The 24,517-nt window shown below is 34.2% G+C and overlaps 2 protein-coding genes across 2 annotated transcripts in view; one reads left to right on the top strand and one right to left on the bottom strand.

Annotated features, from left to right (window-relative positions):
* Positions 1–19,865, top strand: part of LOC145686647 (uncharacterized) — a 31,919-nt gene extending 12,054 nt beyond the window's left edge. The window contains exons 4-8 of the mRNA XM_081760128.1: positions 2,532–2,906; positions 5,916–6,233; positions 8,968–9,118; positions 13,089–13,299; positions 18,111–19,865. Of these exons, the coding sequence (XP_081616254.1) occupies positions 2,532–2,906; positions 5,916–6,233; positions 8,968–9,118; positions 13,089–13,299; positions 18,111–19,704 (2,649 nt within the window). The 3' untranslated portion in view covers positions 19,705–19,865. The remainder of the gene's footprint in view (positions 1–2,531; positions 2,907–5,915; positions 6,234–8,967; positions 9,119–13,088; positions 13,300–18,110) is intronic.
* Positions 1–24,517, bottom strand: part of LOC145686648 (Golgi-associated PDZ and coiled-coil motif-containing protein-like) — a 116,998-nt gene that overhangs the window by 78,612 nt on the left and 13,869 nt on the right. The window lies entirely within an intron of this gene.

The raw sequence follows: 24,517 nt of genomic DNA, 5'->3' as shown, positions 1-24,517 counted from the left end.
AGAGTTCAAATTCAAAGTTGGTTCATTCAATAAATGAAAGTTCTACTCGCACACTCTAAGAGACATCTTTCTGTAGTCACGATACTTGTTCAGCTAATAAACGAAAATATCTATTACATATTCATTAAGGAACACTACTTTTATTTTATTTTATGGACCAAGGCGAGGAAATATTTCCACCTTTTTCGTTCTTTGTTAAAAAAAACAGTAAAATATGAACATCAATCACCACTTCTATTATTAACTGATCTAATGGAATGCATATTCATTTACAGCAATTAAAAACTCTCATACCTGAAAAAATCCGAAAGTTAGAAAATTAGCGAACTGTTTCGAAGCACTCCTCATCTCTTCCTCAGCGCGTCTAAAGAAACTTGTGCTGCTACGTGAAGAACATAATGTGTGAAATTCTCTGTTTATCCATTTCTAGAATAAAAGTGAAGGGGTAAGTTTGTGGCTAATAGTAAGAGTTCCTCCTCTTCCTAATTTATGAGCAATGGAAAGTCCTTTGTATATTTTTACCTATAGACTTTTCATTACCCATAAATTAGCAAGACATGAAAATCTTACTACCAAACTACAAACTTATCCCACCACTTTTATCCGTATTTACTCGCGTAATTTTCGCACTTTTTTAGACGAAAAAAGTTGTTTTGAAACAAGGGTGCGTAAATTATGCGGGGAAAAAAATTAGCCACATTAGTGAACATCATCTAATTTTTTTCCCCAGTCAAAATAACACGAAAATACCGGTACACATTTTCTTTGTAGCAAGAATTGACAACAAACAACTAATTCTAAATTTGTAGAAAAATAACATTAAAAAATTGATTAAGAAGTCGTGTGGTTTCTTACCTTAGAAATCACTGTCAAATCCTTGCGTGCGCAAATTACGCGAGGAAAATAAAATATACAGAAAATGACCTTCAAAATTGGGATGCGAAAATTATGCGAGGGCGAAAATTACAAGCGTATTTACGGTATATGATAGACAAGCAGAGAGTTTCACTTATTTTGTTCTTTATGTAAAAGCAAGCGTTGCTTCAGATGTGCCGAGGAAGAAGTAAGTCGTGTCTCGAAACAGTTTGCTAATTTTCTGATTTTTGAATGTTTTCCAGGAACGAGCGCTTTTATTAACTGTTATCACTATCTCTAGCTCAGTTGGTCCATTAATAGCTCAACTGGTCACTATTGTTGATTTACCTCTAATAATAACCTAAAAACTATGCTCAAGACGTTTGGGCTTCCCAAATGATAAAGATTTTCTGATAAATCTTAAATTACAAATCATTAAACCAATAATAATTATTAACAAAAAATAAATAAATAAATAAATAAATGGTTACTTACCAATATATCCCAACCGTAGGAAAACTAAATATTCTCCAAACGTATCGGAACAAGCTAATTCCGTCTTCAGTTGTAAGGTAACAAAGATAAAGTGGATAAGAGAATTATGATTGGGAATAGGAATACATACCACATTTCTCTTTTATCCGTTTTTATCCTTGTTACCTTACCACTGAAGACGGAACTAGCTTGTTGATCCGATACGCTTGGAGAATATTTCGTTTTCCCACGGAAGAATATATTGGTAAGTAATATTCTTCAAACGTATCGGAACAAGAGAGTTCCGTCTTCAGTGGTAAGGTAACAAAAATAAAGTGGATAAGAGAATTATGATTGGGAATAGGAATACATACATTTCTCTTTTATCCGTTTTTATCCTTGTTACCTTACCACTGAAGACGGAACTAGCTTGTTGATCCGATACGCTTGGAGAATATTTCGTTTTCCCACGGGAGAATATATCGGTAAGTAATATTCTTCAAACGTATCGGAACAAGATAGTTCCGTCTTCAGTGGTAAGGTAACAAAAATAAAGCGGATAAGAGAAATATGATTGGAAATAGGAATACATACATTTCTCTTTTATCCGTTTTTATCCTTGTTACCTTACCACTGAAGACGGAACTAGCTTGTTGATCCGATACGCTTGGAGAATATTTCGTTTTCCCATGGGAGAATATATTGGTAAGTAATATTCTCCAAACGTATCGGAACAAGATAGTTCCGTCTTCAGTGGTAAGGTAACACAAATAAAGCGGATAAGAGAAATATGATTGGGAATAGGATACATACCACATTTCTCTTTTATCCGTTTTCATCCTTGTTACCTTACCACTGAAGACGGAACTAGCTTGTTGATCCGATACGCTTGGAGAATATTTCGTTTTCCCACGGGAGGATATATTGGTAATTCATTTTTTGATAATCTGAATCATTCTCTCATGCGCCTGTGTAATTTTAAAGATAATTATCTTCGTTGGTACGAACTCAAATGGACTTGTTATATTATAAGCGCCTGAACTTACATTTGATAATTAACAAAGAAATAAACGAAAATCGAAAAAGGTGGAAATGTGCCCTCATATTTTACATCATTAGGCATAAAATCTATTGAGTTAGTAAGTGAATATGTGTATATGTTTCCATTAGGTAGAAAATTTATTGTGACAATTACATTTCAGTCTGCTTTAGATTCGTTATCGAAGACCACCAGTCGTATTATGGACAAGCAAACTCAATTGGGAACCAGTGTAGATCAACTGAATGAGGGTATCACCGAACAAGATTTGAGTTCAGCAGAAAAGATCAGTGAATTATCCGAGAGGATACAGGAACTGGAAACTGAAGTTTTAGAGACAGGATCCGGAATTGACGAAATTAAATCACAGATCAAAGACCTGGAGGATAAAGGGGATCAAATAATCTCACATACTAATACAAGTCTTGAATCTATTCGTCATTTACTTCAACGCCATCATCATCAGTTGGAAAATATTTCTGATTCACGGAAACAGAATGAATTTACTAGTATTCAGAGACAGCTCAAGAAAATTGAGGTAAGTTGCTATAATTATTTTTAATTATGATTCCCACATAATAACGTTATAAAACTTTCTGGGTTTGCAGCCCGCAAAGACCAGGAAATCTTACCAATTTTGTAGAACTTCCTAAATCTAGAAGTCCTAGAATGTTAATCGAGAAATTGATTTGCTTTGTTTTAAAATTATAATGAAAAGAATAGACTTGATATGCATTTTAATTGGAAATGACTCGTTTTCTGTAAATAGAAAGGATTTAGCACTGACAATGGTGGGTCTGAACACCTCACTGCTCGTTCTCTTATAGATATCCAACCAGTAACATGATATTCATTCGAACCAATACAATAATGCACCTGACGCATAAATCTAAAAACAAATTTCCGAAAATTACATTTCTCGGAGTTTCAAGGGACGAGACGAAACTTAAATAAAATGAACATATCCGTTTAGTGTCCAATAGCAAGTAAAAGGATCACCAGAATCTTTTAAGTGCCTTGATGGTCCTTGAGGAAAAAAAAAGCAATATGATTATAAATAAAGGAACTGCTATCTTAGTTTCTTATTCAATTAAAATACAGTACATGGAGAGCAGAATTGTGCCACTTATGTCAAAATCAGAAAAGCGATGAATATTCAGTGAGTAAATAATTTTATGCTACTAATATTCAGTTTTCGTGGGGCCGCGGTGGCTCAGTCGTAGATAGTTCACCTCTGGTGCTTGGGGTCCCAGGATCGATCCCAGCCCCCGCCAAGTGAACTTTGTGGTGGACAAACACCATGTGCGTGGGTTTTCTCGGGGTTCTCCCGTTTCCTCCCACTTTCTTCATTCCACCATTTCATTCATTACTCATCATCACCGTCTCCTTTAGCCTAACCGGCATAACCGTGGGACGTAAAACTCAAAGATTTCATTTCATTTTTAATATTCAGTTTTCGTCCTGCGTTAGGGAAACATTATTTCCCATATATCCAGTAGGCATTGCTACGATCGTTGAAGGATGGGGTTAAGATGTGCCTTTCAGATTTGAATTTGATAGGGATACCTGCTTTTTAACATACTTTTTTATACTCAACAACTTTTGACTACACGTATATTAAGTTCAAACTTACAAAACATCTTCCTTGGTCTATTCCTTTACGAAGTAACTGTGCATACCGAAAAAATTAAAATTAACGATTTGCTCTTAAGATGTAAATTTGGCGTCTCTTTTTGACCAGTATATACAGCGTAAATTTATTGTAATTTATCATATAATCTTTAAAATGAAATTAGTTTTACGTTCCACGCGTACGCCCTTTATGTTACAGAACAAAGATGAAATAACTTGTGGAATACGAATATGAGGAAACGGGAGAACCTCGCGAAAATCACGGGTACGATGTTGTCTTCACCACTAGAAACTCGGTCTGGAATCGAACCAAGGACAAAGATTAGCTTCAGAGTTGAACGCTCCACCATTGAAACACCATGTCTCCATTGATTTATTAGAATCAAATTTCTGAATTAAGAATTCTAGGATAAATATATAGCTTCCCCTCAATTGAACTGAGATATTCAACTAACTAATATGAGATAAGTAATATAAGGCATAACGCTATAATCTAAATTTAAAATATGGTATTTATAATTCAATGAAATGAAGAAAAGTTTTTCCTATAAATTCGAATGTAATATGCAGTAATTATTACCGAAGAAAAATGATTCTTTTTTAATATTAAGGTGGAATTCTATGAAAAACTAATAAACTAACAGAAATTAAAAAATAATAAGTTCCTTTCTTCGCAGATTTTTCTCTGGTTTGAAGTCTTCTTTCGTAACACACATACTGAATTTTGTCTTAAACGCGCTGAAGTGCTTGTTATTCTTAAACTGCTATCCCAACTTTTTTTTTCTTTCTTTTTAACTAACATAGTTTCCTCATCTGACTACTGAATAATTCAGTTGATATTAAGAAAGAAATCTTTCTCAATGCACAAAACTGCAATGTTTTAAACTATCTTTACGTGCTCCTGCATCACCAAATTGTTATCGCGCATGCCTGTTCTTGGGTAAGATTCCCGGTGCTGACCCAGGATTATTACACAATAGCGAATTAAGAGTGCCGAACTCCGGTCTAGTAAGGTCAGTATTCACTAATTAGTATTTTTTAAGTGAGAACAAAATTCTGAAGCGAATATTCGGAAATAAAGAGACACGAGAATGAGGAATGACAAAAACTTCACAACTAGGAACTGCACAATTTATCCCGTTCATTTGACATTGTCAGAGTCATTAAGTCTAGGACGGCAGCTCATATAGTCAGAATAGAAGAAAGTGGTAATGCTTGCAAGATTTTAACTGCAAACCCAGTTGGAAAAAGATTAGGAAGATCTAGGCGCAGACGGGGGGACAAAGATGGATCTCGCAGAAATATGAATACAAAGTATAAACTGGATCAAGTTGACTATGGACAGAAGTGAACGAAGACATTTTGTGAATGCGGTATTGAACTTCCGAGTTTCATACGACACAGATTTAATTAACTGTCTTAATATTCTGAAAAATGTGAAAAAGTGGGCGCAGGCGAAGTTTATGAAGCCCGTTTGCGAAAATTCCAGAACAATAACTTTTGTATAGTAGCAAGGGGAGGTTTCTGCATAAATATACAAAACAAATATAATTACTACGAATTGAAGGGTGCGTGAAAAACTGAGTGTACACAAACAATTTTTCTTTCTTTTTTATTTATACGTTTTTGTGTTTACTATAATACTTTTTCTTTTTTTTACTTTTTAACACGTCATTTTAATAGATTAAACACATCTGATTGATTAATAGAATTATAAAATTGATTGGTTAATCGGTTAACTTATTAAGTGAATAACTTCATATATATATATATATATATATATATATATATATATATATATATATATATATATATATATATATATATATATATATATATATATATATATATATATATTGCGTATTTCAGTATCTCTAACTTTGGACAATAACACCAGTAAAATTTATTTCATTAGGAAACCCTTGGACAAGACATGGAAACAGATCAAAATTCTGCAGAAATTCAATCCCAACTGCAACAACTATCAGAAGGCGTCTCACAACTCCAAGGCACTTTAGACAATCTCAATTCAAGTTTGGTTTTTGACTGTGCTACCTGCTCCAAAGCACCACAGAACGACGGAGCTTCTTCAAAGAATTGTCAATCCAACGTTCGAACGGATTTCAATGATCATATTAAAAATATCAGCAACATCATCAGTGATTCTTTCAGAATGGGCCACGATAAGCTTGTCAATGGCCTTAACAGCGAATCAAGAAATTTTGGAAACAAGGTAAGTTTTGTATAGATCTCATCGTAAAGTAAGCGTAAAATATGTAAATATGTTAAAATGGCATAAGAGAAGGACATGAAATGGAACGTTTTGGTTGTGAATAGCGATTTTTTAACTATACAATATTACTTTTATGTAATACCGGTAATTCATTTAATGCAAATCACATATCATGAGTAAAGAGAAAAAAGAAATATTTTTTTAACATCCCACAGTTAGGCTAAAGGAGATAGATGATTAGTGAAAGTGGATGATTATGAAATTAAATATTTGTGCTCTCCCACCCGGGAATCAAACCAGGGACCACGTGCACCAAAGGCACACGAGCTTGCCACTAGATCAGCAGGGAGGGCGTGACTAACGAGGAATAAATGTGATGTTACATAACAAGAATAAAAGTACAAATATCATATTTTACGTTTTCAAGTAGAGAAAATCTATGATTTTAGTATATTGACATTGAGCTTTTCTTTCTTTTTTTTTTTTTTTCATTTCATTTACCTCTAGAGTTCGGGTGCGGACATTACGCGAGCGTATACGTATACTGAGATATCTATAGGCTAATGGAAAAGAGAGACATCATAAGATAATGAAATTATTAACAAAATAATAATACAGGTAGATTCGTACATTACAACGCGCATCTCACGCCACCTGCATGTGAAGTATCAGTCGAAAAGACAAGAAAATTACGTCTTTTCTAAAGCATCATATGAGGAATTAAACAAACATGTAATCAGCTGGTTTGGGATTTAGTGTCCCTTTCAGTACCGACTATATGAAATATGCATCTACATCTTAACGCAGAATCCGAGGCACATGGTCTCCCATCGGAGATCAAATCCGAGCCTCCAGCGCCGAAAGTGTTAGCAAAAATGTAATGAACTAATTACATGGAATATATGTTTCCCTATAACTCTATTTAAAGTATTGTAAAGGTCACAAAGAGAGAGGATTATTGTAAAATACACTGCTATGGAGAATTCATTAGTCACCAACGGTATTCAAAACCATTATTGTAAAGCTTGGTTATATAGAACCTATCGACTTCTGTTCGTATTTCAACAAAAATCATCCTTACTTTCAACAGATATTACTTGCAATTAAGAACTTTACCGAAGAACATTTACAGCAAGAAAGTAGATGCAGTATGATGCCCTTGACACGGAACTGAAAGAAGATGAAATTATTATAAATTCCTCTTACAAACTCTTTCAGTTTGAAGAAAACGGGAGCAGGCAACCAGACACTAGATGAAGTTAAGTAGCTTCTCTATCCTGTTTTGATCTTTGATAATAATCAGTTAGCAAAACACATCGTCAAAGACTCCGAATCAATCCTTTAATTTTAATTATACCACAATCTTGTAGCTCTATACCACAATCTTTTTGTAGCTCTTACAGAATATCCGATCTTCACCCTCAGACTTTTTTTTTTCATTGAGTCGGTGTAGGGTACTTTGGAACACTCCATTATATAAACAAAAAAAGAAAAAGTTACATAGTAATAAATCCCCCCTTGGGGAAACTAAACACACTCTACACGTATTGGTACAGCAAGTTTGTTTTGTCTTCAGTGGTAAGGTAAGAAGGATAAACACGGATGGAAGAAAAAAAGTTTGGAAAAAGAAAAACATGCCATAGAATACATGAATATAACGTGAAGGATGCTAAAACACCAAGAATGAGCTGAGCACAGTGCGGAAGAATGAGCTGAGTCGAAGGAAGCGCGATGTCTATGTTACGTTACTATTACCAGATCCAAAATATACATCAAAGATACGGAACCAGATTCTATCAATGTTGCCAAAATCCAGATTTAAAGCTGGTTAATATTTGTGAATACAGAATAATTCTTTAATCTCCCATTACTTCTTTGTTTTTGCTGAACCTATCACATAACCTGATTTATACTGTAAGAATGTTGTTTTAAGTGAAGCGCCAATCCCGAGATGCCCTCTTCTTGTGACTAGTTTCCTCAAGGGAGGATTTAAAGGTAAGTAACCAATTTTTTGTTAATTTCAATTATCTTCTCATGCGTCTATATAATAATTTTACTCCACTGTATAGATTCAACTCAGCCAGCCGTCCAATTTATTATTTATTTATTTATTTTCCCCCTAATTGTGTGTAGCTTAATGGAACGAAATATAAGTGTTTTTCTATGTTCTTCGAAACACTTTAAGTTTGTGTTAGCACGTGCTTAGTCACGAATGTCTTTCTTCACAATTATTAGCGACATTTACGTAGATGTTATGTTTTAGATTAATATTTAAAAAACGTACACTCATGTCCAAAATGATTGTCGCATATCTATAACTGTCTTCTTGTAAGAATATAATTTGATAATGATTTTGCAGGGTACTTTTAATATTGATACTATGTGTATAATCGGGAAATGTATATTTGTAGTAAATTTCATAGGAAAATAATTATAAATACGAAAATTAGAATGAGTAAATGGACAAGAAAGTTTTATTTTCGCTTTATTGTTCTTATTTACTGCTCTTTTGACATGAAATTTACCACATACGTGTCTTTGCCGATTATACACATACTAACATTATAAGAAATATCAGGCGAATTCGTTATCAAATTATATTCCTACAACAACATATTTATAGGCATGCGACAATAATTTGGACATGAGTGTACCTAGAAGTTCGCTACTTTCAATGAAATCAATAACGATCAATATGAAAATTTCATACATTTACCTGTAAATTCAATTTCAGATTACCAATATGTATAACGACCTGTGGAAAAGATCTCAAAACGTCGAATCTCTTCTTAAAGATGTTTTAATAATAACCAACTCTACCAGATATGCATTAGAATCTATGCATCCCCTAATGCAACCGGACCATAATTTTGGATCTACTGATGGTAAGAAGCATTGACTAGAAATTTAAGTTATAAGTTATTTGATTAATAAATAAAAAATTCACTAATGCAACTTACCTTAAATACAATACCACATCCAAGTATTGTGATACTTTTTTTAAGTTATGGGATTTTTGTTATTTGTGATCTTCCATAGAAATACATATCAAGGTTTATTTATTACATAAAAACCGAAGAGAGGGAAATCTTACTGCCAAATTTTAAACTCAAAGTAATCTTCCTTAAAATTACAAAAGAAGAACTTATAAAATTGTAATATTAGTATACACGTCCAAAATTGTAATATTAGTATACACGTCCGTCCGTCCGTTGTACCACATGATCTCTTGAAAGAAAGCGAATTTCTGAATTCTGTTTTTGTAACAGAGAACTGGGGCGATTAACTCGGCTGGCTTCGTTAATGGAATCAGTTTAACATCTTCATGGGTAACGGTGAATAACGAAGGCTATACCATATTTTACACAAGTAAGGTACTTATTTTTATTCTGTTTTTACCAGGGTTGGCTGGTTTAAACCAAGGTGGTTTAAACCAGCTGTTTTTTTTTTTTTTTAAAAAAAAACTGGTTTAAACCAAAAAAGAAAAAAAACTAAAACTGCTTTAAATCGTATGAACTTCTTGGTGACGTTTCCACATATCAAACCATCTGCATTAGTTTTATCTCCTTTTCACCTTTTAATCAAGGTGTTCCATGTTCAATTCTCGGTCGAACCACACAACCCAGTTTTCAAGTGTAAACCAAGTAGCGGTTCGGATGTCACTTTAAGCGAAAGTCGTCTTCTTTATAACCTAGGTATTACATAAGGATGTTAAGCCTAAACATCAGAAACGAAACCAAATTGTATATTTCTGCTTGCCTAAATGCCTGTTTTAAAGAAGCCGAGGCTGCTTAAATATATTGATTGAAATTGGCAAAATTTATTGATTGCCTACGTAGAATCAAACATTAGCTTGGATTGGACTTCCAGTTTTAATTTAATTGAATGATATCTACATACTAAATTTGTAATTTAATACCTCAGTTTTAGCGTACTGATTATGATATGTTGTCCATAAAATTGTACATGCCAAGCAATAACGGGAATGCTTTGCATTTAAAGGAATAACACGAATTTCCCAATAGATAAGACGGGAGTTTCCCGATTTATATATAATTCTGTATAATGGTTTCATTTGTGCAACTGTTTATTTTCTTGTCCTTCTGAAATGACTCTTATATTAATACGTATGTAAAGATCAGTACAACGTATTTTTATCAGGAGTCCTTCGTGAATGCGTCGGCAGACTCATCGCTTTTGTGGCCAATTAGTCCCGGTTCCGAGTCCAAATGGAGAACAGTTTATCTTGGATGTAAGCCGAGAAGCGGTTTGGATTCCGCTTTAAGCCTATGTGACCCCTTCCAGCATAACCCAGTTGTTGCATAATAACACCAAAGTGAAACAAGCCTATTTCTGCCCATATGTAATATAAATACATAGAGCAAATAAGTTAAACCAAACAAACCTGGTTAAAAAGAAAAACGGGTTTTTTGGTTTTTCAATAAAAACCATGGTTTTTGCCAACCCTGGTTTTTACAATAGATAGCTAGACCGATTATCTCGGCCGCGTTCGTTAATGGAATCAATCCATTACCATCTTCACGAATAACGGTGACTCTATCCATCCGTTACTCCCTACGTTAATGCTTGAATGAAAGCGAATTTATGAGTTCTGGTTTTGCAATAGGCAGCTGGAGGAATTATCTCAGTCGAGTTCATTAATGGAGTCAATCCGTTAAGAACTACACTTTTTCGCGTGATTCTCTTTAATGTCATAAACAGAGTTATCTTATATTAGTTCACATACATCATCCCACCATTTTTAATATACACGATGGACAAAGAATTTCATACATCATTTAAAACAAAAAAAAAAAAAAAAAAAAAAAAAAACAGCAGCAAGTTTTCTTCAGATACGCTAAGGAAAATGTGAGAACTGCCTCGACACTGTACACAGATTTTCTGTCTTTCGGGTGTTTTAGGTACGAACGATTTACAGTTATCCTTCCAACAACTTTATCTGACTTTCCTACTTTCGATTATTATCTTCCCGTATACAAAAAAGCCTCCAGACGATGAACAAAATATTGCTCCTACAAAACCGACCAATTCGTAGAACATTAAAATATTTCTTTAGTTCATTTACTATGCCACATGAAAAAAGTCACTTTACGATAAGCTTTGTTTAATTCCATTGATGCGATAACTGTTAGAGGAAAAGCAAAATGTCTACCACAAAAACGTAAGATCGATCAACATGGATGGCCAGAGAGAAAATCTTAGGATGATTACTTAGCCCAAACATCAACCAACAAATAATAATAAAAGGAAACAGAAGAAAATGAATATATTGACATTTTCCCAATGTGGAGGATTTATTTTCTACATCTAAAAGTAAACAAAATTTCAATATATATCTTTTGAGTGTTTATAATTTATACTATCCCATATTTCACTTATAATTTATACCATCCCATAAATGAAAAAAAGAAAAAAATCATTTACTTAGCACCTTGCAAGATCACTACTGCTTAAAATGCACACTATACTAGTTAATACTTTTATTCATGTGTTTCATGCGATTTTCATACGGAAAATAAAAAGATTGTAACTGCAGCAATCTATAATTATTGCTGAGAATGAATGAAAGATCGCAATAACTAGCAGTAATTCCTCAGAGTTGCGTCTCTCTTGAATTTCTCGTTCCTCCAATTTCTCTATAATCATTTGCTTGCGCGTATTTGTCTAGCCAATAAACAGTAATCGTCGGATGGTAAACTAGGGTTTCATTTCATATTGCGCCTCATGAGGTCTTTTGAAAACTAACGTACCATAGCTCCCGAAAGTTGAGAAACTTTGGTATGAATTATCATTCTGTTTTATATCCTATGTGATAAATACTAAACTATAACAGTGATATAAATATAATACAACAGGTTTTCACAGTTGTAATATACGACGGTCAGTCAGAAAGTTAGTTGTACTGCTTAAGAAAGTAAAACAGGATAGAAATTTTACAATAACTTTATTTGTATCGTAAGGTTCCATTCACAATCTTCTTTTCAGCGTAATTACCCCCGTTAGTTAAGCATTTGCTGAGGCGTGGTACAAGTTTTTCTATGCTTTCTGCAAAGAAATCCTGTCCAATGTGCGATAACCATTCTTGGGCAGCAGCTTTCACCTTGCCATGCGAGTGGTATTATCGCTTTGAAAGTTCGTTTTTCACGGGACCAAACACATAGAAGTCACACGGTGAAACGTCTGGACTATAAGGAGGGTGATGGTCTTCCCTCACGCTTAATATCGTCAACATCTGTACATCCATTCTCAAACATGTTGCACCACTTCGCAATAGCTTGACGTGACACTGCATTTTCACATACACTTCCTGCAACTGCCGATAAATTTCAGTGTAACTACACCTTTTCGCCCACAAAAAACGGATCACTGCATGCATTTCCAATTTGGACGCCACTTGTAGTTGTTGAGACATGTTTATGACGGATTATCAGAACACCTCCACTTGCCTCGTGAAAGCCGCTACGTCACACGATACATGTTTGCAGTGTTGCCACACAGTTTCAGCAAAATAGCTTTTGACCGAAAATATTTACGAAGGAGTGCACTAACTTTCTGACTAACCCAGTACTAACTGCCTTAAATAATTTTAAGTTACACAGATCTCTTTTAAATGAATACAAATTTGTTGATGAAAACAACTTACCAAATCTGTGAGAAAAGTACAATTTATTTCAAATGAAAGTGAGCCACCTATCTTAAAGTATAAAAAAGCATATTATAAATAACATTAGACCCTTTCTTAATTACCGCGATATATATACTTTTTTAAAACATAATAATTGTAAATTTTGATTTGCTATTTTTAATATACTAAATAAATCTCATTATTTCCAGTTCCTATAGAAGTTTCCCTAGATGCTTTAGCAGCACTCATACAAGAGAAGTTCAATGATCTAAGTCAACGCTTCCATTCAAGTTTAAAAAGGTTAACACTTGCTCAACATTTGTTCCTGGAAAGCTGTCATCGAATTCAACTGGGGGAGCCTCAAATGGAAGCTAAACTTTCTCTTCTACTGGAAAAGCTTCTAGATATTATTACGCACAGGTAGGTACAGTACTGCAAAGAATGCATATGTAGTTATAATTACTACTAAAGCCCAGAGTTTATGCAAAATATTACAAACACATTCCCATATTGTCTGTTTCTAGATTCCCGTAAGAAAACTGGTTATTCTGAAATTTTCAAGTTTTAGCTCCCTTTTCTCTCTCTCTCTCTCTTTCTCATTTCTTAGTTTCGTTACGCATAAGAAGTATTAAACTAAATGTGCAATTCACAAAGAAAAACTATTCATACGTATGAAGTGATCAGTATATTATGCATTATTATAACAAGCAACAGATACGTGGTAAGGTTGTTCAAAATTAACATATACACAGACCCGTATTTATATATTGTGCGCCTCTGTGCGCTCTAAATAATTTGTCGCTCCCCTTCCCTCCGTCGAAACTAGATTACCAAATATTTTACAATGTACAAAGAATGGAAAGTTAGCTATTCATACACTCGTTATCAACAGACATAACAATTAGTAGTGTCACGATTAACCTCATGAAGGAGTTTGTATGGCGTGATATTTTTTCAATTAATGTTGAAACCGAACGCGGTAGTAGATTTCTCCCACTTCCGGTTTTAGTAGAAAGATGGAATATAATCTTGGGACGCTTAATTTATTACAGAAAATCGCTTTGGTTTTTGGTCTATAGCGATCAACCTAAAAACTGAAAGTAGTTGATTTCTGCTACTTCCGGTTTGAACAGAGAATTAAGAGAGGAGATTATACCCATTATTGGAACGTTAAACCGATTCTAAGAAACCATTTGTCTATATCTATCTTTTCTGCTCTGTGTAGATCAACACCGAGACTGGACTGCGCATAATAATAGGATAATTCCACTATAACACTTCCGGTTATAGTGGATTTCTACCACTTCCGGCTTCATTACAGGGTTAAGGATGGAGATGTAATGCACTCTTGGGACACTTAACCGACAGCAGGAAACAGTTTCTCGCTATATATTGCCGTTTTTATCCTATAGTGATCAACGCTAAAAACCGAAATGGTTGATTCCTATCACTTTTTGTTTGAATATCACTTTCATCATCGAACACGATTTCTTTTACATCCTGGCCAAAACAGATTGTGATTCATCAAGTATTATTTGTCTCCCGGATGGACAGACAGGGTCAATATAAATTATGAAGAAATTTTGGTTCATCAACCGAACTTCTTAAAAAACAATAAAAAGTGCCAGTATCTCCTGTAGTTTTGGAAGATTAGCTTTCAATTGACATTTTTTCCTCTTTTTCTTTTGAGTTTATTGATCTTCCAAATCACAACAATACAAGATATTCTTGCAAGGATTTCTCAGAAACAAAGATGATTCACACACAGAAGTAAATTTAACACTAACAGCATGGGAATAACATTGCTTCAAGATGGTCAACTTATAGAGTAATAAGTAACACATGCCTTACGGAAACCAGATCCAACAAAACTGGGACCAAGTTAGGCAAGTGACCAACTTCGAGAGGGTGGTAGGCATTAAAAGATTTTACTGACATGTCGAAAGAAAGAAAGAAAGGAAGAAAAAAAAAACTTAACTGAAATTAAGTGGTGTGAGTCATCCCTAAATTAAGTAACATTCATCAATAATGTGTACTGGGAAATCTAAAATTATTTTGGAATGTAAAAAATACTTGTGAAGCTAAAGCTCTCAATTACTGATCACCCGTCGAAGGCAACATAGTTGGTTGCCGAAATTATACTAGGGATATAAAAAAAATACTTTTGGGATTCCCACGACATATTATAGGTGCATGGTTAATCTTAACGAAATATGCCAGATGGTATTTATATTATCCCTAAATTGTTTTAATGTATAATACAGGAGATTTATTTATTTGCTTTTTTTATTAGTCATTACTTACACAAATTAGTTCAAAATTTACGCGTACAGCAGGGGTGCCCACAAGGGGGGCTATGACGCAAACTGCGTCATTGAAATATTTGGGGGGGGGTTAAAAATTACATAAATATGTTTGAGGGGGTGTAAAAATTAATCGAAAAGTTTTTTTTCATGGAAGAACACCTATGGATAGACAATTGCGGGGGGGTGCGTTATGGACATAAGGGGGACGGGCACCACGGCGTACAGTATTACGTAGAAATCTTAGACGAAACTATTTACATTTCTAAGCGTGTAAATATTTGGAATTGTACATACGTATAAACATATTTTAAATAATTGTATATATATGTGTAAATATATATATGCGAGTTATAACAATGAGTTCCTTCTAGTGGACGTCATTCACGTCTGCCTATGATATGAAATTTGGATTGGTTGAAATGTAGGCTTACGTCTGATTAGCGGTTAGAATTATCCTATTATTACGTGGATTGTTTTACATAGATACTTTCCATTGTTACTAGCATTGACAGTTCTAATGGTTTTAAATGTATTGTTTCTATCGTTACCATGACAAAAGGAGTTGGTTATTTATTAACAATTCTTTGAATGACAATTCCTCAAGCGCAAGTCCCAAGCAGTTGAAAATAGTTCATTGGACGACACCTCCAGGACGGAAACAGCGTTTCGCTAACAAGTAAGGAGTTGCAAGAAAGGAGAAAGGAACAAAGAGCGACGAGCGAACAAGATAGGAACAAGAAAAATGACTTAACGAAGAATATCGAAAAGCGGTTTGCGTCTGTAGTGTCGTGGTTTTGTTATAATTTATACCAGCACAATCAAATTCCCAATATACAACTCGCACGTTCGATAGTGACACGTTCCGCTTATTTTTAATGCACAACTGTTACCTTTAAGATTTAAACTAGTGTGTGTGTGTGAGTGCAGGTGAACACAAATAATTTTAAAAAAGGGATTGTAAATATTAGTGTTCCCTTTGAAAAAGATTAAGGTAAATAACATCCAATAATAATCTTTGAAAAGCCTACGCCCTATATTCACTGTCTGATAGCTGATAACAACTGGACTGGTACTCCAAGAAAGTATCCACCCGATAAAAGGAGGATAGTGGTTGTTAATCTTAACTGTTGCACACAGATGAACTTAGATCAAAAATGCCATCTCTCATGTCACTAAATTAAGTTTTACTAGACTGCGTTTTCAAAACCGGTTTTCCCGTCAACTACTACTTCCTTTTACGATAAATATGGGATAATGAAAATGCACTTTCATCAGACCAAATACTGATGTACAGAACAATGTACAGCAAATCTTTATAGTGTTTAAGTTAGCAGACAGTAAATCTTTATAGGTTTTAAGTTAGCAGACAGTAAATCTTTAAAGTGTTTAAGTTAGCAGACAGTAAATCTTTAAAGTGTTTAAGTTAGCAGACAGTAAATCTTTATAGGTTTTAAGTTAGCAGAAAGTAAATCTTTAAAGTGTTTAAGTTAGCAGACAGTAAATCTTTATAGGTTTTAAGTTAGCAGACAGTAAATCTTTAAAGTGTTTAAGTTAGCAGACAGTAAATCTTTAAAGTGTTTAAGTTAGCAAACAGTAAATCTTTATAGGTTTTAACTTAACAGACAGCAAATCTGTATAGTGTTCAAACTAATGTTTTCTGTGTGTGTGTTTGTCAATACTTTATTGTATACAAGTTAAACGATACTGTACTATTATCAAAGAGAACTTGTAAGAACTAGTAGTAGAACTGAACAGATGACAATTTACCTGTATTTTTAATTAATATACTTTTTAGGTGACTATGGATATGAAATTTCTTCTTTTACATCCCACGATTATGTCCTGTAGGTAGTGGTAAGAGATGCCACTATATTTTTCCAGAAAATTTTCCGTTCTAAAGAACAAGCATTAACTAATGAAATAGTTTGAATGTATGAATAGGAATATTAAATAATAGCAAATTACAATTTTCCAATAACATTTGGAAAATTTTCAAATACTATTTCATATTTGGCAGTGAAAATCTTGGTCATTATTATAAATTTTTGTCTCAAAAAATGTAGTCAGAAAGAACTTTGTATTGAAAATACATAAATACCATTTATAAAAAATGTACACAAGATTAATGAAAGAAACTATAACAATTATATGATAAAAAACACGTATATAACCAAGGAGTAAGAAATATCATTTTATTTTATAAATTAAAATGAAGTTACTTATTTCAAGTAATTTCGTATTTTTTTCTTGCTTTTTTTCTTTTTTTAATTGGAAAAACAGATGCAAAAGTCAATATGAAACTGATAAAACGTCAATATTATGACTTTCTGCGATCAAAAATGAATTCTATGGAAAAAGTACATTAAATTTTTCGAACATACTTTCCCAGCAATGAAGAAATGTTATATTTTTCACTGTAACTACCTTTTCATGGGACTTCCATTGCAAATGAAGTTGTATAACAACAATGTAGGAAAAACTGAAACAACTTTCATGAAACGGAAAATGTTTATCATTACCTATAGGCCAAAAGAATACGGATAATTAATGAAAGTGAATCATTTATAATTGGTGGAATGATAATGTAGTAGGAAAGGGAAGAACCCTGAGAAAACCTCACACATGATACTGTCCATCACAAACTCAGATGGACTGGGAGGTGAGTGTAGCGACAAATTATGCATATTAAAAAGAAGTGACCACACGTAAAGTTGAGAAAACTTTGCTGCAAGTCGTAAAATTTATGCTTAGCTAATACTTATAACTAACTCGATAAACTTCCAGATGGCTGCTTCATTGAATTCGGCCTATAGGGCAATAATTCACGTTATTTTTATAAGCCACGTTCTACATAAATTAATAAACAGAAAATTGTCAATCCCGTAATGTAAAATTCTAATACTATCTCTTCCTCTTCCTTTACAGAAGCAGTGCAACTGAAAGAAATGTGGAGCACTTCCATGAAATTTTGAAATCTCATAATGACCTCGTTCTACATAACATCAAGAATTTAAGCAGTTTAATTGCAAAATACAGCAATCAATCTAACTTCACAGCTAATGTTAACGATACCACGTTAGCAACAAACATTTTGAATTTGGAGGAAAAATTCCTACTACATTCAAGAGAAAAGGATGAATATCTAACGGAGAAATTATATGCAGTTGAAGATAAACTAAACCAGTTAATGGAACAAAAAGAAAATGCATGTGTAAACAGTAATGACTTAGCACAACAAGTAGTAACACGTCTTCAACAGGAATTACTTTTTTCAGCTGAGAAATCGAATCCAGCAGAGCATTCCAGCAATGTCGCTGCTATCATTCACAATACAGGGGATAACAAAACCTTTCCATCACTAACTTTAATCTCCTCAAAATCACCCAAAACACCTCCTCTTCTTTCTTCATGGGATCAATTAGGGGAGTTTGATGACATATGGAGTAACAATTCGTTATTGGAAGAAGTTATACAACCTAATAGCTCTTTAGAAGACAGGAATGACACTATGAATCTTTTAACAGCTTTAGAATACATCTTACAAGATGATAGCACGGATTCCGACAATATTCCAACACACATTAACAATACAATTAATAAGTTAAAAAACAGAACAGATGGAAATATTACAGGTACGGTAAGTACGAAATTAGAACCTGAACACTTACTAGAGCCACAAAACACAAATAATGACACCTATACTGAAAGTACAACAGGAACAATCGACAAACGTATTCTGTTGACACAAAAATCTACTAATGATACTAGTACAGATGTTCTCCAAGATGAGTTGACACATTTCACTGAAGAAGGAGAGAAAACACACGTTTTAATCAACGAACACAATATATCAAGTTTTCGCGATAAAAATGATTCAAATAAAATTACACAAAATATTAACAATCAGCGAAAAACTAATATCCCAAACGCAGATAATTCCACAACCATAATTCTGCCACAACGTCATGAACAAGCCGTACATACCAACAACACCAGAAACGCAACTGTCACTGATAGTAAGAATAATGCCCTATCATCTACCACAAACAATACGACAAAAATTCAAAATAAAACATTACACAATCAAAACCACCAAACTACAACAGTTCTTAAAGTAACCAATACAAGCATTACTAATACTGATTATATAGTCGATTCTCTAATAGAGATATTTCAAAATACAAGCATAAATAATACTTTACAGACATTGTGGCAGAAACTTCATGAACTAAAAATGGAACAAGAGCTCATCATAGATAAACAAAACCAAAAAGTCAGTGCAGAAACCCATAATCCATCAGATTCTCTTTACAGAAGCGATATAATATTTAAACCACCAGTAACGGACAGTAGTGGATCTTTCGATGAATTTCACACCGAATATCAACCTATTTCTCAAGACTTAAATAATCTGGAAGATCCAACAGCGGAATCAGGTCAGGAATTAAATTACACACTAACATCTCAACAATATTACAACAAGGATAATATTGGTAATCATTCAAATGAACAAACGTGATACAGACATTTATACTCCTAAAATGAATGAAAAACCAAAGATAAGAAGTATATTTATATATATACTTCTTGTTCATACCCTGCTCAGACAGTATTAACATTATTTGTAATGATGTATTTTCTTCGCACAATAAATTTTTTTGATGAAAATCAAATGTGGATTCTTTTATTTATTTAGTAAGTCGACGGAGTCGGTTCCGAAGTCACTTTAAGACAATATCCTCGCAATTACTTGTAACTATTTACAATATTAGAGAACTATATTTTAGCTAAAGTTCACAATTTCTGTATCCTGATTTTCAACGTTTCCGGAAACAAATTGAGACTGGACCATGCATAGAACAATTTCCTATATTTAATCTTATGAATCAACATTTACTTACATCTCGAATATTTATCTTATAGATTTCCTGTGTTTTCCATTAAAAAGTAACCATCACACTATTACTACATACAGTACAGAATGCTAGTGATTTAACATTAAATTGACATGAACAAATGTGTACAGAAATCCTGAATGAGTGCATGTCTTTCGTACTTCATCTCCTCGAAGAGCACAATCAGTGATCATCTCGTTCCCCAAGACAACGATAATGGCCGATACAAAACTAAATTTGCGATTGATTCAAAATACGGAAATACAAAGATTGCCAGAATACTCAACAGAACTCAGTCCATACCTTATGTGTAACGCAAGAGGAAACAATTTTCTAAAAAACGAGGATGGTCCTAACTTCACTTTCACAAGCAATGTGTTGTCCACTACCTGTAAGCGAAATCGCGTATAGAAACTACTTGTGTGTCAAATCACGTATAAAATAGCAACATTGAAGCTAATATTTCGTTGCCTTGCCGGGAACATTACCAAAGAAATGATTGGTAAATAAAGTAATGATACACACATAAATAAATAATAATCCGGTAGCAACGAATAGCTTATTCAATCGCTATCTAGACAACCCCTTTACTGTCTGAAGAATATCTCTGTCTTTCTTCGCCTATCGCATACCTTATTTATCATTTTTCCTTTGACATTCCCCGCAATGAAACAAAATGGATGGACTAGAGTCCCTTTTAGCGTAGAGTCTATACGAGACGTGTACCTACAGCTTAACGTGGAGTCCAAATCGCATCAGCTTCCGCCAGAAATCGAACCCGGGTCTCTCGCGCACAAGACGCGTGTGCTAATCACACAGCCCCAAGGAAGCTCGCAACGGAACAAAATGTTACATTCAAAGCTGATATTCTGTATGTGACTGCAGTATGCATATCTTATGCACTACAAATTAATCTATTGAATACATCAACAAAAATATCTGTCTCCTAATTAAACCGAAAATTTCCTTGTACTTCAAAGGTGTTTCACAGCCCTTCGTAACAAGTATGTAAGCGACGAAGTAACGGAAAATAAGATTAAATGGACGGAGAAAGAGATGCATGCTTTAAAGAAGCTGTTCACAACCAATATTTTTCATTTCTTCTCGTTAACATGCTTGCACTTCGTTTCCATATTTTGTCAAGATATCTAATGTATTATTAGAGGCATCAATCTATTTTCATCCTAGACTCCTAAGTTTTCGCACTCACTTCCATGTTCCCTAAAGACAGATATAGTATACAAACATCTAATATTTCAACAAATAGCATTATCAACTTGCGAAGAAATTTGCTGTTATAGTGTACCCAACGTGAGAACTGAAGTTTGAACTTTTGCATTTTCCCACACCCTTCAATGCCCACTCAAAAATTTCAGTAAGATGAATGAATATTTGAAAATGTAAAATATTTAAGTGTTTAAATTTGTCGTGTAGAAAGTCATTTAGTTTCATTTTAGCGTTGTATTTCACGGTCAAATTAGTATTTTGGATCCTGAGTATTATATATAGGTTGGATAAAAAGTAACGGCAATACTGTTTATACATCAGAGGGCTTTGCATCAGCACTACAAGTATTATGTAGTTGATAAGGAAATGTGAGACGATGAACTGTGACGAATTGTAACGACTCTGTAGTATTCAGTCAAAAGAAACCAAAAATGAAATGAAACCTTTAGGTTTTACAAAAATGAAATCTTTGAGTTTTACGTCCCACGGTTATGCGGTTAGGCTAAAGAAGATGGCGATGGTAAGATATTAATGAAATTGTGAAATTAAGAAAGTGGGAGGAAACGGGAGAACCCCGAGAAAACCCACGTACACGGTGTTTGTCCATCACAAAGGTTACTTGGCGCGAGTTGGGATCGAACCAAGGACCCCATACACTAGAGGTGAACGCTCCACCACTGAGCCCCGCGGCCCTGTCAAAAGAAACAGTGTCGCAAAGTAAACGACGCAAGTGGAAGTGACATAATAATACGTTTCGAAAAGACGAACACTGTGCACACATCAAGACTGAAGTGGCACGTGGACGCAAATGAAATCTTTAAGTTTTACGTCTTACGGTTGTGCCGGCTAGGCTAGAAGAGACTGTAATGATGAGAAATTAATGAAATGGTGGAATGAAGAATGTGGGAGGAAACGGAAGAACCCCGAGAAATCCCACGTACACGGTGTTTGCACACCACAGAGTTCACTTGGCGCGAACTGGGATCTAACTAAGGACCCCATCCACCAGAGGTGAACGCTACCACTGAACCACTGCGGCCCCACACACGGGCGCAGTACACAACAATGTTTTCAGGGACTTCGTGACGACATTTTCGCCAAAATGAAGGAACCACTTTGCGGGAAGTACGACAAAACAAGATATGATGGCCTGCGAGACATCGACAAAAATTAACACGCTGACGGTGTACGACACCTTTTACACGTGTGGCAGAATGTAATAAAGATGGAAGATGATTACAATGAAGAAATATAATGTTAAGTGTTCTTCTGTTCATAAATCCAGGTACAAATTATAATAAGGTTGTCATGATCTTTCATCCAGCCTTTGTACTAACCCGCTAATTTCAACGCACATTGCGCTAGTCTATCAAGCAAAGATGATATTCATAATTACTGTACTCCCATACGATTACATAGGCAACCTACTTTTGACTGTCTATATCTTGGGATTAACTGAATGCATCACCTCCATTGACAAATTCTATTCCTAACTTTTGACCTTGCATACTCTGGCCAAAATTGATGGTGATCCTTAAATAGCTCTTGCGATTTCGTTTCCCGATGGACAAACACGCTTTTAGTAAACCCAACACCTTTAAAACGAAAACTTATATTAGGTTTTTCTTCTGGCACAAGTAAAGTTTTCAATAAATTTAAAAAAGGTCAATGAACAATGACAAAATGCTTCAATCAAAGGATCCCGTAAATGATAATATGTTTTAAAAGTGTACGAAGTGGTGAGCCATTTAGGTGCGACTAAAAAAAATATAAATAAATAAATAAATAAATGCAAGTAAATAAAAACCACTGAAAAACTGTAAGTTTACTTTACACATTCCGTAACATCAATTATCTCTAAGGAGTAACTTGGAAAACGTAACGAACTCTCCTGGAGTCGATATCTTCCCGAATCACAACCCCTTGTGCTAGTCAAGTAGGTAACCGACTGAAAAATGACCCAAGAAGAAAAATATGAAGCATGAATTGTATATTGAGAAAGTTGAAAAATGGGGAAGTGAGAAACACTCTGAGCGAAAATCTGAAGTACTTAACTCGAAAGAAAGAAAGAAAAAAAAAAAACTAACTCCCTAGTTCTAATAAAAGCATCAATCAGATTGCTGCTTTGATCTAATAAAAGCATCAGTACGTAGGTAGTAAGGTGGGACCCGCGAACACAAAATAGCTAAGCAATCATGAGTTATGGAAAAGACGCAAAAATTATGGGAATAAAAATTCTGAAAAAATATACCGAGAAAGGAATAAAAATTACATCAAGTTAATCAACGAATTATCAAGTGAAAAATATATCAATCAAAGGAGAGTTTTACAAAAGAGAATATGGAAATAGAATTAGCTAAAGAATTTGATCTGATCTGAGTTTAGCATTCTTTTCAGTAGTGAAGCTATTTGAGAAGTGAGGCTACACCTTTACGTAGGATCCAAACCATATGAGCTCTCTCAGGGAATCGAACTCGGGTCTCCCAAGCAAAGGCGCGTACGATAACAGTTTAGCCATGTGGGAGCTCAAGAATCTACAAAAGTTGGGAAACATGAGGAAATGTAACGTGAAATCAACAGAGATACAGAGATAACATGTCGTTAAGATAACAGTAGAAAATAAGAACAGGAAGATGGTCAGCAAACGGAATGAAATTGTGAGAAGAGGGAAGAAAGAATTGTTGCAACTCAGAAATTTTACATGTATATACTGCATATATGATGATATCACCAGACTTGTTGAAAATAAAGATACTGTTGACTACGATATTTAACCTGAAAAGATTTGAGCATTTTACATAAAAATCACTAGTCTTACATCTCATGCAACAAATATATATATATATATATATATATATATATATATATATATATACAAGAACATTTTAGGAAGTTGAAAAGCTTAGGTTTAGGAGGGGTAAGGGAACAAGATGTATTATTGGCTTACTAAGAGTAATCAATAAAAGGTTCATAGAAAATTACAAGAAAATATGTAAAGATAACGAAGAAAGTTCTGTCTCTTTTTGTGGAGGTCTGTGTTCCATTGGCCTTCACACCGTGAGTTGGATGCAAATGAAGATAAGGCGAAGGTTAGTTGTTGGTGTGGGTATATCCAACATACTACCTGGTTGTGGCAATTCAGTTACACAGTGAACTTGCGTAAGGACGGAGTGAACATGGGATCTCCACAGAGCGTTATAAGGACGTCAA

The sequence above is a fragment of the Thermobia domestica genome, chromosome 5 (genome assembly GCF_964235325.1).
Source record: "Thermobia domestica chromosome 5, izTheDome1.hap1.1, whole genome shotgun sequence".
NCBI classification, from domain to species: domain Eukaryota; kingdom Metazoa; phylum Arthropoda; class Insecta; order Zygentoma; family Lepismatidae; genus Thermobia; species Thermobia domestica.
The sequence above is the reverse complement of the archived record's forward strand: the minus strand, read 5'-3'. Positions and strand labels throughout refer to the sequence as shown.